The sequence below is a fragment of the Onychomys torridus genome, chromosome 11 (genome assembly GCF_903995425.1).
Source record: "Onychomys torridus chromosome 11, mOncTor1.1, whole genome shotgun sequence".
In the NCBI taxonomy this organism is placed as follows: domain Eukaryota; kingdom Metazoa; phylum Chordata; class Mammalia; order Rodentia; family Cricetidae; genus Onychomys; species Onychomys torridus.
Window position 1 is genome coordinate 76,707,579 of NC_050453.1, and position 19,888 is coordinate 76,727,466.

The 19,888-nt window shown below is 38.9% G+C and overlaps 1 protein-coding gene across 2 annotated transcripts in view; it reads right to left on the reverse strand.

Moving 5' to 3' along the window:
- Positions 1-19,888, reverse strand: part of Cntnap5 (contactin associated protein family member 5) — a 902,127-nt gene that overhangs the window by 457,069 nt on the left and 425,170 nt on the right. For both annotated transcript variants that reach the window (XM_036201821.1, XM_036201822.1), the window contains exon 7: positions 9,549-9,692. In XM_036201821.1, coding sequence (XP_036057714.1) covers positions 9,549-9,692 — 144 coding nt within the window. The remainder of the gene's footprint in view (positions 1-9,548; positions 9,693-19,888) is intronic.

A 19,888-nucleotide genomic window follows, 5' to 3' on the forward strand; every position in this document is an offset into this window, starting at 1 on the left:
TAGGATTCATGTAAACACTGGATGTGTTAGTATGTATCTGTAATCCTGACATTCCTATAGCAAAGACAAGATAGAAGAGTCCCAGGCAAACTAGACTGTAGTAAACAGAAAGCAGAAAAAAGAGACAGCCTGCCTTTACTGGGAGAAGAATACTGACTTCTGAACATTGTCCTGTGTGATGGTTGGAATAAGGATGGCCCTCATAGGCTCATATGTTTGAATGCTTAGTCATCAGGGGGTGATACTACTTGGGAAGGATTAGGAGGTGTATCTTTGTTGGAGAAGGTGTGTCACGGGCAGGCTTGCGCTTTCAAAATCCCAAGTCAGGCCCAGAGTCCTCTCTCTTCCTGCTGCCTTGGATCTGGATGAAGATTCAAAGTGACTTCTCCAGCACCATCTTTGCCTGTGTGCTACCATGCTCCCCACTGTAATAATAATAGACTAAACCTCTGGCACTGTAAGCAAGCCCCAAGTAAATGTTTTCCTTTACAATAGTTGCTATAGTCAGGGTGTCTCTTCCCACCAATACAACACCAACTAACACATCCTGGAACCTCCACATGTATGCTACGTACACAGGTGCATCTTACATACACCACACACATACCCACAGCAATAATACTAAATAAAATTTCATTTTTACATTCATAAAAATTATTTTACAGTCCTCCTCAAGAAGTTTTGATTCAATAGTTTCAGGTAATTGTTTCCTCAGATGACCTGGTTACCTTAGAAAAATGCTATAACACTAAATTAAGGTCATTTGAAGGGAAGATTACCTCTGAATTTTGAATTCTTGCATTCGTTGAAATTTCTATACTGAAATGCAATCCAAAATGTAACAGTCCTGCAATAATGACCATGTTCTAGACTCTGGGATGCTCCCTTTGGTCATCAGACTACTTAAGATGGATCCTAAGAAACTGGAATTCTTCCTAGAACTTTCATGCCAGAAGAAGGAAAAGACTGACATGAGGCCACACCAATGAGGAACTATCTCTAGGATGGGATCTCACAGAGTGCTGACAATTTATCAGTCCCCTGTGTGGGAAAGTCTGGAACTCAGACAATAATGAGTTAATAATGGGACCACTTAGCCATGAACACCTCTTCCACTGTATGTATAACTAAACTCCATGTCAGGATCCAAAAAGTGGACTTGGGGACCACTGGTCTTCCTTGTTCCTCATTCTAATGTGGCCACATTGAATAAATGTTTCTCAGCTTTTCACTATTACTTGTTTTATTTGATTTATTGAACTTAATTGACTTACTGAAAATAGATGTCTGAACTTGGCTTGCTAGGATTCCCAGGGGCTAGCCTCTGACCCTAAGGACTCTTGAAACATTAAAGTGATGACTTTAAAAGGGAGGCCTTGCAGGAGCTTCTTAGATCATGATTAGACACTCTACTCCATAAAGGCCTAGTTGAAGGTAGAATACCCTGAACCCAGAAGGCGACTCTCTCAGAACTCAACATGCTGCAATATGAAATCCAAGCTCCCAGCCTCCAGGACTGTCAGAAATAAATGACTGTTGTTTATAGGCCACCTGCTTTATGGAATTTTATTCCAGCTGCCCAAATGAATTAAGATAATGACTATTCCACTGTTCACTTTTTTTTTTATTACTATTTAACTTTTAGCCACATTGTTCTTCATCTAACCTTGAACTATTTCATCTCAATTTCTCAAAGAGAGGAAGGAAGTGAGGCTAAGGAATCTAACAACTTGGGAATCATTTTTCCCAAGGTCTGAGAAACACACAGCAGAGAGGCATGTGATGTGAATGTCAGACTGGTCAAATGGCTGAGAAAGACAGTCATTGTTAAGGGAGCCTATCATTTATCACAGAGAACACTCACAGAGCTGAAACAATCCTAAGGACAAGCTGAAGATATTATAGGCTCTACTAGGCAGAAGGTAGTTTTCTCTGAGCAACTTTGATGGGTGTCTGGGTTATAGGAAGCTAAACAAAGTTTACTGTCCTTCGTGTGTGTGTGTGTGTGTGTGTGTGTGTGTGTGTGTGTGTGTGTGTATGTGTGTGTGTGTATGTGCACAAATGCCTGCAAGCTCCCATACATTTACACACTTACCTTGTAGTCTCTTTGGTGTGACAAATAATGACAAACTTCACAAATGCTCACTGCCTGTTCATTTATATGTGTAATTTACCCAAGTCCCTATCTTCTATATATCTGTTCCAAAAAGTCTTGTTTTAAAAGAGCCAATCATTTAGTCAAGTCAAGTTTGGAGTGATCATTATATTTCTCCAAGAGAAAGAGATAGACGAGATTGTAATAATATGGCTACTCAAAACCACTTTGTTACCAACAGAGTATGGGGCAAACTACAATTCAGATGCAGTCAAAGGCATGGAAACTATATGTCACTCCATTCTTGCACTGTGTAAAATGGCAAGTTAGTATTGGCTTGGCTCACAAACCAACTTCAGCTGAATAGAAGGTTGTAGGATGTTTTACTCAACAGCCTAGGATGCTGGGTACTCATATATTCCCTGTTGACTATGAATTGTATTGGCACTTAAAAGGAGGTACTATAATTCTCCCACTTTTCATTAGAGAGCACCAGTATGTGGTCACTTTCCCAAAGCTGCCCAGTTGAATGATTTATGGAACCTCTGTACTGAGCAAAGCGCCAAGAGAGCTACTTATGAGAACTCTGGTTAGGAGACCATCAAACCTTGCCTAGAATAAATGGAAAGGAACATTGTGATCCTTTAGCAACATTAGCAATGTGGCTGAGAGGTCATGCTATGTATTTAGTGTTTGTTGGCCTCTGTTCATGCAATGCTTTGACTTCAGCTACTTGGAGAAAGCCACATACAACTGACATGACTTGATCAATGGTCTTCATAGATAATTGTATGAAACTTGCAGGCTTGGTTTTTCCCTCCTTAATGGAAGATGAAGTAAAGTAACATGAGTCCTTTGTGTTGTGTGTGGATCTGCATGACAATGCATGTACACACATGTATAGGACAGAGCACAATTCTGAGTGGCACTTCTTAGGCACTGTCCACGTTTTTGTTTGAAAAGCACTCTCACTCTCCTGAAACTCACCAACCAGACTAGGGGTCTTCCTGTCTCCATCTCTCTAGCACTGAAATTATAGACTTATTCCACCATTTTTAAATGTTTTGTTTTGTTGTTTGGTTGTTTGGTTGTTTTCCTTTTTTCCCTCATGTGGGTTCTGATGATCAAACTCAGATCCTTGTGCTTACAAATCAAACAATTTATAGACTTAACTATCTCTTTATAGCTGAGCTCTTATGTTGGTATAAAAAAAATCATTTGAATCCCTACACGAAGAGAATGGGAGCCAGCTAATGACCAAATAATCATGTTATTCTCCTTGTGTCAAAAAGGTGGGGGGGGGGAGAGTGAATCTCACACTCACAAAATAAAGGTCACAAGAAAGCATCATTTCTTATAGAGCGCAGAGCTTGAAATTAATCATGCTCAGGGAGCTATCAAGGCAATATGCTTCCTGTATTATTTGTATAATTATCCACATTACAGCTCTACACACACACTTCAATGGCCCATTTACTTTCTGATTATTTATTATATGGAGCTGTATTAGCACAGGGTGGTGGATTGGGGAAGAACACCTAGATATTTTTTATGTCTACTTTAAGCCGTTCTTTTTACTGCATTCTGAAATGTGGAAGATCGTCCTATAGTCAAATCGAGCTATAAAGACTAAATTGAATTATCCCCATGGAGCCGCTGTTAAATCTCCAGGGAGTAGGCAGGTCCCATAAGAAAGGGATGATGGATTGCAAAGGGGATGCTGTCTGAATATATAGCCTACAAGAAAGGTTTGAGCTCCACAAGGCAGAGGGAAGCTTGAATTTCCTTGAGACTTGATACAAAGTTTGTAATTTATGGGCATCAACTATCTCTCTTGGCTTTTTTTCCCCTTGATTCTATTAATTTCATGATAAACCCTGAACTTCTGAAGCCTTTTGTAGGCTCATTGATGGCAAGAAAACTATGAACACTGGAAATGAACATTACACAGGAATTAATAATTAGCCTTGTTTTTCTAGAATTCTTAACAGCACCACAGTGATTGTGGGACTTGGAACAAAGTTGAATTGAGGCAGTCCTGGTGTCTTTGGGGGAAACTTTAAGCTTGACTACAGGAATGAAAGTGTCTGTGCTTTTGTATTTAATAGTGTGAACCAGTACATCTCTGAAGGAATGCCAAAGAAATATACCAAGTGTGTGTGTGTGTGTGTGTGTGTGTGTGTGTGTGTGTGTATGTGTGTGTGTGTATCTGTGTATCTATGTGTGAATTCTCATTTGATAAGGGAGATGAAAGCAATTTTAGAGAAAAATAATGTGTATTTCTTTCATTATATTGTAACGGTGAAAGCTAAGATTTTTCTACCTGCACAGTAAAATTGTATTCTTAGATTAAATCTTTTTTTTTCCCCAAATGCATTAGTGCTAAATGGTTCTCTGTGCCTTATAATAACTATACTGCCAATTAAGCCCTGAGGACTTAAATGGACTAGAAAACTTTTGGGCAATCTGATAAATGCTGTAGTTAGTAAAAACTTGGAAAACATTTATTAACATTTTGACTCAGGATTCATCCAGAAAAGGGAATAATATCAGATTTCTGACATCCAGAAACCCATACTGTCTTTCCTTACTCTATTGAATTTCACTTCCAGCTATTCTGTTTAATTAGTGACAGAATTTAACTTATCTCATTAAAGAGGAAAAGCCACAACCCTCTAGTTGCCTCTTTGCCTCTTCCAGAAATCAAACCACACGCCTACCTCTGCAATCTGTCCATTGGGACAAGAACTGACTGGAGCCTATGATGACAGTTCACAGAACTTGATGGAAAAGTAAGTACAGCTTCCTCCATCACCCAGCTGCCCAGAGCTAAAGCAATGTTGAACCATGTATGACCTCACTTCCTTCCTGCCTTATACCTCCAGGTATGCAGAGTAGGCCACTAGGCTCGACTAGATTACTTAGTAAGGAGCAAAGACCACACACACACACACACACACACACACACACACACACACACACACAGAAAGAGAGAGAAATACATTAAACTTTAAATTTTAATAGATGCATGTAATAACAATGAGAAGAATAAAATGGTGAATCTATACCACCAATTGAAAAGAATATGTCAAATGTGTAAGAATTAAAGTCATTCTGTTTGAGCAACATCTAAAATAAAGTAGCCTGGTAACTTTTATAGTAAGCTATAACAAAAGGATGATTAAGTTCAGAAACAAGACATAAAAGACACTAGTTATAAAATATCCAGATAGAGGCTGGAGAAATGGCTCAGGGCTTGAGTGTATACGGCTCTTGTGTTGGACCCAAGTTCAGTTCCCAGCACCTACATTGCTTGTGACGGGTCTCTCAGCTGCCTGTAACTCTGGCTGCAGGAGATCCTATGCTGTCTTTTAGTCTCTCTGGTTACCCACACACATATTCCCAGATTATGTTAATGAAAGGTCTCTATACACCTCAACATATAGTGATAGGAAGCTGCCCACATGTAATGACAGAAAGTTGCCCAAATAGGGTAAAAAGCTTACATACTCAAGAAACTGAGAAAAACCCTAACAGGACATGCCAAAGAATCCAAAGCCATTCTTATCACAGTCAAACTTGTAACTTCTAACATCAAAGACAAACTCTGATATAACCCAGAGGGAAAATACACAGCACCCTCAGAGACAAAAGCAACCAGACAATGCATCTGTCACTGAGAACTGAGGGAAAAGAGTCAAAATTTCCACGTGCTAAGGAGCTGACAACTCTCAGTTTTATATCAAGGAAATCAATCATAATATTCCCAGATGAAAGGAGATACAAGAATTTGACATATTCACATATATGCTAAAAAGCATAGCTTAAAAACCTATCTAAATAGAAATGGCATAAAAGGAGATTTTAGAGAATAAAGAAGAAAATATAGACATAATATATTTTAAAAATAAATCTTAGTTTTGTGTATAACAGTGCAGATTTTATATATATTAAATTATATTAGAATGACTTTATATTGTTTTAAACAGAAGAAAAAAAGTTATTTTAAGGTTATAAAACTCCTTTCTAAATGGGTCAGCGTGACAAACCGTGCTCAGTGACTATCCACGTCTAAAAGCAGGACTGCGGCTTTCAGAGTTGCTGGCTCAAAGGAGCAGCACAGTGTATTGTTGCACACAACTGACTCTTGCTGTGCTACTCATCACAGAGAAAGTTGACTTCTCCCCCAAACAGGGAAAACAAAACTATGGGCGGAGTGAAAAGCGTGGGGTGGGCGATTGCATACCTTCCGTGACTCCTGGGACTTTCTGCCTGCCTTCCATCCTTCCTCCTGCCTATTACCCTCTCTCCGCTTTCTTCCCAAATCTTAAACTATACCAGAAAGGAATAAATACAATAAACACTTTTTCTCTGAAATTATTTTGGAAAATTCAAGCAAAAGCAATTGATAAAATTCTAATTACAAAGAAATAAAATAATTAGCACAATTAAATAAATGTAAGAGATGGATAGATAGATTTTAAAAGAGTTTGTAAAAGGTAACTTTTCTATATTTCAATTATAATGATCAAGTGATCAAATCATTAAGCTGTGAAAAGTTGTGCATATACATTATACCTGAGAAACCACAAACAATAGCTATGCAGGGAGACACTTGTAGTTATTTGGGCTTTTTTTTTCTTGTTTGTTTGTTTTGTTGTTTGTTTGTTTTACTCAGTGGGGGCCCACCAGCCAGCTCCCAATACCCAGAGGCTTATTCTTACTTATGAATGCCCATTATTTCTCAACAGATTAACTTAAATTATCCCATCTTTTTGCCACCGAGCTTTCACCTTTTTATATTTCTGTATATCTTTTCCTTCTTACACCATGTCTTGCTGTGTTGCTGGATGACTGGCCCCTTTCCTTCTCTTCTCCAGTTCTTGCTCTTCCCTCCTTTCTTTTCTTCTATTTATTCTCTCTGCCTGCCAGCACTACCTACTACCCCTCTCTCCTGCCCAGATACTGGCTGTTCATCTCTTTATTAGACCAATCAGTTGTTTTAAGCAGGGAAAGTAACACAGCTTCACAGAGTCAAACAAATGTAACATAAGAGAATGCAACACATCTTTGCATCACTAAACAGATGTTTCATAGCATAAACACATGGAATACATCTTAAATTAATATTCCATAACAGACACTCACACTCCAAATCAAATTCTGAAATTCATTCAACACACATATTATTTTTAAAAGGAAAAGAATTAAAACAGCAAGAGAAAAAACAGAAGGCATGAATTATAAATAGATATTTAGGCTTTTACATATCTATAACTGCATTAAGTGTAGGAGCAAGTATGCCACTTAAAATTTTGTGTGAATGAAAATTCATGATCCAATTATTTCCTGTAAACAACAAATAATGAAAGCGACAACTTAAAAACCAAACAAGGGTGGAAAACAATAGAATGAAAATATGGAAAAAAGTTTGCTGGGTGGTGATGGTACACGCCTTTAATCCCAGTACTCAGGAGGCAGAATCAGGCAGATCTCTGAGTTCAAGGCCAGAATGGTCTACAGAACAAGTTTCAGAACAGCCAAGGTTATGCAGAGAAATCTTATCTCAAAAAACAAAAAACAAACAAAAAACAAAAAAAGGGAAGAAATACAAGAAAAGAGCTCACATGCCAACATTATGTTTAGGTAAAGTAGACTTCAGAATAAGGTTATCACTAGAGAAAGAGAATGCTATTATTACATGGCAAACAGGCCCATTCACCCTGATCAAATAGTACTAAACAGAACTAAGCATGTTGTAACACCAAACATTCAGAGAACTAGAAGAAATATATAAATTCTTAATTATATCTGGAAACTCACATATTATTATCGAGTCCCCATTATATTCAAGGCATTACCAGGAATTGCAAATAGGACAGTAATAAATATACCTGATGCATGACAGTGTTTTCTGTACTTTCAGGGAAGCTGCACACATCAGTCTCCACAATACAGCTGCGTAAGTAAAGCCTGCACAGTGACAACACCAGCTGACATGCCAGTGTGGATAGGGGAAATCTCACTAGATGAAGAGCTGCAGGAAGTTAATGGCTGCTGATAGCAGTAGCATAAGTCTTCTCCAGGGATCAGCCTCTTGATAGGTTATCCAATCTCAAGTAATCAGCCCCCAGAAGATATGCATATGAGAAGCAGTAAATAGATTCATCAGCACTTATATTTGTGTGTGTGTGTGTGTGTGTGTGTGTGTGTGTGTGTGTGTGTGTGGTTAAGAATAAAGAAAAAGAGGCCCGTAAATTTAAAAAGGAGTACAGGGAAACGTAAGAGCAATTGAATTGAAAAGAGGAAAGAAAATTCAAGGATAAGTTTTTAAAGACCCCTTGTGAAACTCAAGGTGTGTAAGGAAAACAGACTTTAGTAAATTAGTGAAGACTTTATCCACTGTGATTATAAGTGATCCACAAGGAACCTCTAAGACACTAGCATTGCAGTATCATTTAAAATGCCCTGCTTACTATAAGTAACAAGTACACACACACACACACACACACACACACACACACACACACACACAATGTCCTAACTACATAATTCAATGGGATCCATGCCTTCATTGCATTTCTTAGAACTTTTTAAGTAAAATCCCTATTAGCCTGCATAGATTTCAAATCTTTCACATAGCCAAGAGACCAGTATTCTCTTCATGTCTGTACTTGATTTTTTATCAGTGAAATGATTTGCAGTGCCTCTTTCTCAGCTGGCTCTTTTCTAATATAAAGTCAGCAAATAGGACAATAACTGTTTTATTTCATTTTTAATTTTTTGAGGCAGGACCTCATGTAGCAAACTTGCTTCAGAGTTGCTGTGTAATGGAGGATGACTTAAAATTCTGATCTGCATGCTTACACCTCCCAAATTCTGGAATTACAGGTGTGCACTACCATGTCAATTGTAGTTTGGGTATGAAACATTCTCTATAATCTCACATGTTTGAACACTTAGTACATAGAAGGTGGGCCTGTTTATGAAGGTTTTGGAATCTTAAGGAGGTCGGACCTTACTGTAGGTTGGTCACTGGTAGAACGCCTGAGGCTTTTAAACCCAGACACAGTTCCTGTTGACTCTCTGTCTTAAGTGCCAATGTGATGTCACTAGCCAGTCTCCCACTTCTATTGCCATGTTTTCTCTGCAATGACGAAAGCTACTCTCATGTTATGAACCAGAAAAAGCCTTCCTACTCTAAACTGTTTCTTGTTAGGCCGTAGTTAGAAAATTAACTAAAACACCTGTTTTTATGTGGACACATAGATGGAACTAGAGTTTTAAGCATGCTAGGCACACACTCTACCAACTGAATTACATACCAAGCCTTGGCTGATGAAAATTCTAAATACATAAGAAAAACACAGTGTGAAGAGGTGCAGGGGTAGAGTAGCAAGGCAAGACTTAGCCAAGTCCACAAAGCACCAGGTGACAGAGAGAGTGGACTTACCACAGAGTAGATTTGATGTTTGCGTCTTTTGGCCAAGTCGATTATGTTCACTCCATTGTAGTACAGGTTTTCAATACAGCCATGGAAGTTTTTCTTTAAAAAGGTCCCAGGTTTGCTTGGCACTGGAATTCCTCCAAAACTGAGCTTCATCGTGGAAAAAACAAAAATCAACTCTTAGTTACAAGCTCTGAAGAAGCAGGAATGGAAGAGAAGTGAGTACATTCTTTAGGTTTAATTGTATGTGTAAGCCAAGCAGCTTTAGTAATTGCAGACGCCACTTGATTACTCTTTTTAAAGAATACTGATTAGCCCACATAAAAATATCTGTAATTGCTTGCCTCTTACAGACTTACTTTAAAAAAGCATTTTCATTGCTTTCTCAAAACTTTTTAATACTAAATAAAACAGTAATTTACAAAGGAAAAAAAGGAACATCTATGTTTATCTGGAGCACAGCAGCATAGAGGACACAGCCATAAAAAGGTTAAGGAACCAGATAGATCCTTGTTCACCTACAGGGATTCCTAGTTCTAAAATTCACAGTAACCATAGGGTTGTTCCACAATTCTTATCCATAAAGATGAAAGATACAAATAATACAAAATGTCCTATGGATTTGAGAAGCAAAGAATAATCAGCATTCTGGAACTGTTAGCATGACAATTATTAAATATTTATGGTAAAATAGAAAGTGAATGAAAGTATAAGAATTACTGTTGGTTGTGAAGTATGATTTCAGCTATGGGAAAGTTGTGCACACCAGGGCCAGGAGATGCTCAGGGGTAAAAACACTAGCCATACAGACAGGCTCAAGGACCCAACTTTGATTCCTAGAACCCCTGTCAAAAAACAAAATAAAACAAAACAACAGCAACAAAAAAGCAAGCCAGATGAGATAGATAGTGGTATCTGTGATCCCAGTACTGCTAAGAATGGATGGTAGGGCAGGGCAGAGGAATCATCCAGAATCTCACCAATCAGCTAGTCTGGAGTAAACACCATGGCAGCTATAGCAAGAAAGCCCCTGTCCCAAGGTGAAAAGTGAACAACTATTGACAGTTGTCTTTTCACCTCCATAGGCACAACATGGCATATCAACCCGTGTGTGCGTGCAATCCCCACACCTCTACACATACATGTCTACGTCTAGGCACAGAACTACATTTTAATGGTAAATGTCTGGGATAACTACAGGATGTTAGCTTTTTACTATGTGTATTTTCAGAAAATTAACACAAATAATTTATGATAGAAATAGTAAAGAAGAAAATATCTGTTGGGAACACTGCTCCTGCTGTGCAAGACAAGAGAATAGCAACTGTCCTCTCATTTGCCTCACCATCAGAACCAGCTACCGGGTTTTCTCCCTTGCTTTGAAAAGCTTCATTACCTAGGATCCCTTCACCCTTGTATCTCTTTTCTCTCCGTCCACTGTCTTCTCCCTCCTCTGTCTCCTCTTTTCTCATTTTCTCTTTCCTCTGTCTCCTCTTTTCTCATTTTCTCTTTCCTCTGTCTCCTCTATTGCCTCCCCATCCTTCCTCCTCCTCTCTCTTAAGTTTACAAACTTAGAGGAGGATATGTTCTCCTGACCAGAGCATCTGCTCTCATATTCCTCCATCATTAGTCATATAATATACTAATAATATATTGGGGCTAGATGTGCATTTTTAAAATTTATGAAGAATTTTAAATGTTTCCTACTAAGAGGGGGCCATATCTGTTTATTACTTTTCCTTCTGCTTTACTTTCTAAATGTAATTATGATGCTTTCATCTATATTTAAACTTGAAGTGCTTATTTTATTCTAGCCAGATATTTGTGTATGCTTTCTAGGTCATTTCTTGGAATTTGAGATGTGCAATCATAGGACAGGCACAAAACACGTTATTCTTCACATTTATTTCTGTATTTTTTTTTTACTTCATTTTTCTGGACAAAAATTTCTAAGAACAAGCAAAAACAATTTAAAGAATTTTGAACACTAATAATATGGAACTTTCTGGAAACAAAGCATGCAAACAACAATAATCTTATATTTTACAATTACACAAAGTAGTGATCTTGACTCCCATATCAAGAAAATATTTTCCCACTCATTCTGTATATTTTTTATTTATTTTCTTCTTTATTGACATATTTTAAATAACAACAAAATGTAATTTTATTCTTTGTCTTTTCAAAAATGAGTATTATTGATTGTAAGAAGCATTATGTTTATTCTACCAGTAAGCTGAATTGCAGTACAGAATCCTAAGTTCAGAAGCACTCTGTAGTTCATTTGCCTTAAAATGAACACACACACACACACACACACACACACACACACACACACATACACACACACACACACACACACACACACACACACACACACACACATACACACACACACACATACACACACACACACACACACACACACACACACACACATACACACACACACACACACACACACACACACTTTAGGTAGCAAACCCATCTAAGTTTTAATATCTTTGTTCAAGTCTAGATCTGTCTAATATGAATTAAGGAATTTACTGATTTTATTAAAATAGTTTAATAAATCTTGAAAACATTAAAAAAATTACACATGGAAATATTGAGAACTTATTTACAGAGATACTGTTGTTTTACCACAGCATCCAAGTACTTTGCAGATTTAATTTGTGAATGTTACAAGAATTAAATTGACAAGGTAAAAGTATTATAAAGATACTTCTATTTTTATAAGTTTGAGCAGCTAATGGTAAGTTTATTCTCATCATTTTTTGTTAACCACCTTTCATTTTTCAAAGAAACCCCTTAATCCTCTGCTTCACACAGAAAATATTCTTGAAAAGGCTGAAGGAGAATAAAAGAGCATTGTATTTTCAATAATAAGATTCTTGCCCAAAACATTTAGGTAGAAATAGTACAGAAGGAAAATATGAAGAACACTGAATGCACCAAAACTGTAATCTTATGCTTCACAGAGGGGAGAACAATCTGTAATGTTGTGTGCAGGATTTAGAAAGAGACTTGGTGGGGTTTCCTTTCTGATCCTCTGCAGGGTACCTCAGGAGGAAGAAAGCACTAGTGATGGTTAATACTGATGGTCAACTGAACAGAACGAAAATAAAATCCCTGAAGAGCAAGTCCTTGAGCATTTCTGAGAGATGGTTTCTAGACTGGTTTAATTAAGGTAGTTCCATTCAACGGTGGGGTCTTGGACTGAATAAAGAGGGGGAAGGCAAGCAGTATGTAGCAATTGACCCTCTCTGCTTCTTGACTGTGGATGCAGGATGATCAGCTGCCTCAGTTCCTGCTGTCATGCCTTCTTGGCCATGATGGACTATGCCCCAAACTATGAGCCAACATAAACCCATTCTTCCTTAAGTTTCTTCTGTCTGGGTATTCTGCCCTACCAATATGTAAAGTAGCTAAGGGAGAACTTATACCCTGGTTTTTATATCCATTATGCTGCAAGGCTGTTAGAATTGCCTGGGACTCATAGTGGCCCCAGAGCAAAACACCTGGATAGGTGGGACACAGTGTAGAAGGCCTTAGAACTGTATGGTTGTGACTTAGACACTCTTGCAATGCTGCCAAAGACACAAGAACAGGAAAACAGGTTTAATGTACTGAAGATCTGAGGAAATGGACAAATGGCAGGTGACTGGACTGGGAGGTAGGAAGTTGGGAGATCATGTGAGACACATCTTACAGGCTGCATCACAGCAAGACAAACATAATATACAGAAGCAAAAAAAATTGGCACATGATTTTCATGGACCCAAAATAGCTGAAGCTACTGGGTGATATTTCCAGGTGGAACAAGTGAATCACATGTCCGTGGTGATGATGCAAGATACCATGACAGCCATCCAGCTGGTTAACAGCCTATAGTAAAGAAATGAGGGTTCCTTCCGCCCCAGAACTCCCATCTGGACCAGAGGTGAGTGCCTGGGCAACTGCCCCTGGGTCTCAACACTGGACACAGGCCACTCCAGGAGGACCTGACCAACTTGGCCCCAGTTTCCTGCCAATTGGTGGGCCCTGCGGGAAGGCTCCCCTTCTGCAAGACTGCAGGCAGACACTGCAGTCTCCACACCCTGCCCCAACACCCATCTGCTGGAGACCCCTCCCCCAAGCTTCCATCCTGCCCTGGAACTCCCATCTGGACCAGAGACCAGAGGAACTCCCATCTGGACAAGAGGAGCTCCCATCTGGACAAGATAAGGAGACCCCCAGGGACTTCTTGAGACTCAGAGTCCAGCCCCTTAGCTCCTATCCGGCCAGCACTCTCATCTGGACCAGAGAGAGGCTCCCTAAATCTGTCAACTCTCTCTGGACCAAGTACACTGATAAGACCAAGAACTAACACAAGAGGAGATGGGCAGACGTCAAGGCAGAAGTACATACAACAAAATAAAGAGCAATACAGGATCACCAGAACCTAGCCCTTCTCCAACAAATAGATCTGAACATCACAGAATGGAAGAAGAAGAAGAAAACAACCTTATAAGTAACATCATGAAGAGGCTAGAGCCTTATATAGAAGAAATCAAAAATAAAGTAGAGGAACAGACAAACAAAAAATGGGAAGAACGCTATAAAAAACTAGAAGAAAGGACAATTAAATAGGAAGAAAACAATAAATCCTTGAATGAAAATCATGAAAAAGCAAAGGAGACAATCCAAGATCTGAAGAGGGAAATAGAAAAAATGAAGAAGACATTAGCAGAAGGAATGTGGGAAATAGAAAATCTGAGTAAACAAACAGGAACTTCAGAGGCAAGTATAACCAACAGAATGTAAGAGATGGAAGAGAAGATCTCTGGTATTGAAGATGCAGTAGAAGAAATAGATAAATAAGTCAAAGAAAACACTAAAACCAACAAAGTCATGACCCAAAATGTCCAAGAAATTTGGGACACCATGAAAAGACCAAACCTACGAATAATAGGGATAGAGGAAGGAGAAGAATACCACTCAAAGGCACAGAAAATATATTTAACAAGATCATAGAAGAAAACTCTCCCAACTTAAAGAAGGAAATGCCTATGAAGATACAAGAAGCCTATGAAACACCAAACAGACTAGACCCCACAAAAAAGTCCCCTCGCCACATAATAATTAAACAACTAAATGTACAGAATAAAGAAAGAATATTAAGGGCAGTAAAGGAAAAAGGCCAAGTGACTTATAAAGGCAAACCCATCAGAATAACACCTGATTTCTCAATGGAGACTTTGAAAGCCAGAAGGACCTGGACAGATATAATGCAGACACTAAAGGATCGTGGATGCCAGCCTAGACTAATATACCCAGCAAAATTTTCAGTCATCATAGATGGAGTGAACAAGACCTTCCAAGATAAAACCAGATTTAAACAATATTTATCCACAAACCCAGCCCTACAGAAAGCACTAGAAGGAAAATTCCAACCTAAGGAAGGCAGATACACCCATGAAAACACAGGCAAAAGATAACACCACAGCAGCAAACCCCAAAGAAGAGAAGTACACACACACTACCACCCAAAAATAAAAATAACAACAGGAACAAACAATCACTGGTCATTAATATCCCTTAATATCAATGGAAGTAATTCACCTATAAAAAGACACAGACTAACAGAATGGATATGAAAATAGGACCCATCTTTCTGCTGTATACAAGAAACACACCTCAAATTCAAAGACAGACACCTCCTAAGAATAAAAGGCTGGGAAAAGACTTTCCAATCAAATGGTCTTAAGAAGCAAGCTGGTGTAGCCATCCTAATATCCAGCAAAATGGACTTCAAACTAAAATCAATCAAAAGAGATGATGAAGGACATTATATGCTCATCGTAGGAAAGATCCACCAAGATGAAGTCTCAATTCTGAACATTTATGCCCCAAACAAAAGGGCATCCACATATGTAAAAGAAACATTACTAAAGCTTAAATCACATATAAAACCCCACACATTAATAGTGGGAGACTTCAACACCCCAATTTCACCTCTGGATAGATCGGCCAAATTGAAACTTAACAGAGACATAATGGACTTAACTGATGTTATGGCTCAAAAGGACTTAATAGATATCTACAGAACATTCCACCCAAACAAAAAAGAATATACCTTCTTCTCAGCACCCCATGGAACCTTCTCTAAAATCGACCACATACTTGGCCACAAAGCAAATCTCAACAGATACAAAACAATTGGAAATAAGCTCCTGTGTTCTATCAGACCACCATGGTTTAAAGTTAGATTTCAACAACAGAAAAAAACTACAGAAATCCTACAATCTCATGGAAACTGAGTAATGCTCAACTGAATCACCAATGGGTTAAGGAAGAAATAAAGAAAGAAATTAAAGACTTCCTAGAGATCAATGAAAATGAATACACCACATACCCAAACTTATGGGATACTATGAAAGCAGAGCTAAGAGGGAAATTCATAGCACTGAATGCCCACATAAAGAAGCTGGAGAAATATCATGCTAGTGACTTGACAGTACACCTGAAAGCCCTTGAACAGGAAGAAGCAAAGTCTCCCAGGAGGAACAGATGCCAGGAAATTATCAAATTGAAAGCTGAAATCAATAAGATAGAAATAAAGAGAACAATACAAAGGATTAATGAAACAAAGAGTTGGTTCTTTGAGAAGATCAACAAGATAGACAAGCCCTTATCCAAACTAACCAAAAGACAGAGAGAGAGCATCCAAATTAACAAAATCAGAAATGAAAAGGGGGACATAACAACAGACAATGAGGAAATCCAGAGAATCATCAGGTCATACTTCAAAAACCTCTGCTCCACAAAACTGGACAATCTAAAAGAAATGGATAATAATCTGGATAGGTACCACATACCTAAGTTAAATCAAGACCAGATAGATAAAACATTTAAATAGTCCAATAACCCCCAAGGAAATAGAATCAGTCATTAAAAGTCCCCAACCCAAAATAGCCCTGGACCTGATGGTTTCAATGCAGAATTCTACCAGATCTTCAAACAAGACTTAATACCAATAATCTTTAAATTGTTCCACACAATAGAAGCAGAAGGTATATTACCAAACTCCTTCTATGAGGCTACAATTACCCTGATTCCTAAACCAAACAAAGATGCAACAAAGAAAGAGAACTACAGACCGATCTCCCTCGTGAACATTGGTGCAAAAATACCCAATAAAATTCTGGCAAACAGACTCCAAGAACACATCAAAACAATTATCCACCATGATCAAGTAGGCTTCATCCCAGAATGCAAGGGTGGTACAACATATGAAATTCTGTCATTTTAATACACCATATAAACAAACTCAAAGAAAGAAACCACATGGTCATCTCACTAGATGCAGAAAAGGCATTTGACAAAATCCAACACCCCTTCATGATAAAGGTCTTGGAGCAATCAGGAATACAGGGAACATACCTAAACATAATAAAGGCAATCTACAACAAGCCAACAGCCAACATCAAATTAAATGGAGAGAAACTCAAAGCAATACCACTAAAATCAGGAACAAGGCAAGGCTGTCCCCTCTCCCCATACTTATTCAATATAGTACTTGAAGTTCTAGCCAGAGCTATAAGACAACATAAAGAGATTAAGGGGATACAAATTGGAAAGGAAGAAGTCAAGCTCTCCCTATTTGCAGATGACATGTTAGTATACATGAGTGGCCCCAAAAATTCAACCAAGGAACTGATACAGCTAATAAAAACCTTCAGCAACATTGCAGGATACAAGATCAACTAAAAAAATCAGTAGCCCTCCTATATACAGTAGACAAACAGGCTGAGAAGGAAATCAGAGATACATCACCCTTTACAATAGCCACATATGACATAAAATACGTTGGCGTTACACTAACTAAGCATGTGAAGGAACTGTATGACAAGAACTTTAAGTCTCTGAAAAAAGAAATTGAAGAAGATGTCAGAAAATGGAAAGATCTCCCATGCTCATGGATAGGCAGGATTAACATAGTAAAAATGGCGATCTTACCAAAAGCAATCTACAGATTCAACGCAATCCCCATCAAATTACCAACACAATTCTTCATAGATCTGGAAAGAATAATACTCAACTTCATATGGAAAAACACATAACCCAGGATAGCCAAAAGAATCCTGTACAATAAAGCAACCTCTGGAGGCATCACAACCCCCGACCTCAAGCTCTACCATAGAGCTACTATAATAAAAACAGCTTGGTACTGCATAAAAACTGACATGTGGACCAATGTAATTGAATTGAAGACTCTGACATTAACCTGCACACCTATGAACATATAATTTTTGACAAAGAAGCCAAAAATGTACAATGGAAAAGACAAATAGTGTTGGCATAACTGGATGTCAATGTGTAGAAGGCTGCACATAGATCCATATCTGTCACCATGCACAAAACTTAAATCCAAGTGGATCAAAGACCTCAACATAAATCCAGCTACTCTGAACCTGATAGTAGAGAAAGTAGGAAGACTTGTGAATGCATTGGCACTGGAGATCACTTTCTAAATATAATACCAGTAGCACAGACACTGAGAGAAACAATCAATCAATGGGACCTGTTGAAACTGAGGAGCTTTTGTAGAACAAAGGACACGGTCAACAAGACAAAGCGACAGCCTACAGAATGGGAAAAGGTCTTCACCAACCCCACATCTAACAGAAGGCTGATATCCAGAATATATAAAGAACTCAAGAAATTAGACATCAAAATGCCCAAACAGTCCAATTAAGAAATGGGCTATAGAACTAAACAGAGAATTCTCCACAGAGGAAGTTCAAATGGCTGAAAGACATTTAAGGAATTGATCAACATCCCTAATTATCGAGGAAATGCAAATCAAAATGACTCTGAGATACCACCTTACACCTGTCAGAATGGCTAAGATCAAAAACACAGAAGACAGCTTATGCTGGAGAGGATGTGGAGCAAGGGGAACTCTCCTCCACTGCTGGTGGGAATGCAAGCTTGTATAGCCACTTTGGAAATCAATATGGCGCTTCCTTAGAAAATTGGGAATCCATCTCCCCCAAGACCCAGCTATACCACTCTTGGGCATATACCCAAGGAATGTTCAATCATACCACAAGGGCATTTGGTGAACTATGATCATATCAGCTTTGTTTGTAATAGCCAGAACCTGGAAACAACCTAGATGCCCTTCAATTGAAGAATGGATAAATAAAATATGGTACATATACACAATGGAGTACTACTTAGCAGAGAAAAACAATGACATCATGAGGTTTGCAGGCAAATGGATGGATTTAGAAAAAATCATCCTGAGTGAGGTAACCCAGACTCAGAAGGACAAACATGGTATGTACACACTCATAGGAGGATACTAGATGTAAAACAAAGATGACTAGCCTGCTACACAACTCCAGGGAGGCTACCTAGAAAACGGGACCCTAGGAAAGACCCAGGGATCACCCAGTGTCAGAGAAATGGATGAGATCTACATGAACAACCTGGACGACAGTGGGAGTAATGAAGGGCAAGATTTGAGGGAAAGAAAGCTTAGGGGAGCAGGAGATCCCAGCAGGATCAAGAACAGAAAGTGAGAACAAGGAATAACAGACCAGGGTAAATGAAGACCACATGAGAACAGGAATAGGCAGAGTGCTGGAGAGATCCCCAAAAATCCACAATGATACATCCTCTGTAGACTGCTGGCCGTGGTCGAGAGATTGCCTGATCTGACCTAGTCTGGTGATCAGATGACTAAACACCCTAACTCTTGTGCTGGAACTCTCATCCAATAACTGATGGAAGTGGATGCAGAGATCCTCAGCCAGGCCCCAGGTGGAGCTCCAGGTGTCCAACTGTTGAGAAAGAGGAAGGTCTGCAAGAGCGTGAATTGTTGAATCCATGATTGCAAAAAGCACAGGGACAAATAGCCAAATGAATGGAAGCACATGAATTATGAACCAAAGGCTGTGGAGCCCCCAGCTGGATCAGGCCCTCTGGATAAGTGAGACAACTGAATAGCTTGATCTGCTTGGGAGGCACCCAGTCTGTGGGACCAGGATCTGTCCTTAGTGCAGGAGCTGGCTGTTTGGAACCTTGGGCTTACACAGGGACACTTTGCTCAGTCTGGAAGTAGGTGACAGGACCTACCTGTACTGAATCCACCAGGTTTAAATGAATCCCCAGGGGTGCCTTGATCCTGGAGGAGATTGGAATGGAGGGGAATGGCTGGGGGGAAGGTGGGGGTGGGGGTGGGAGGGGGGAGGACAGGGGAACCCATGGCTGATGTATAAAATTTAAAACACATAATAATAAAGAAAAAAAAAAGAAACGAAGAACTCTTTGTAACACAAATCTTAACAGGTCTT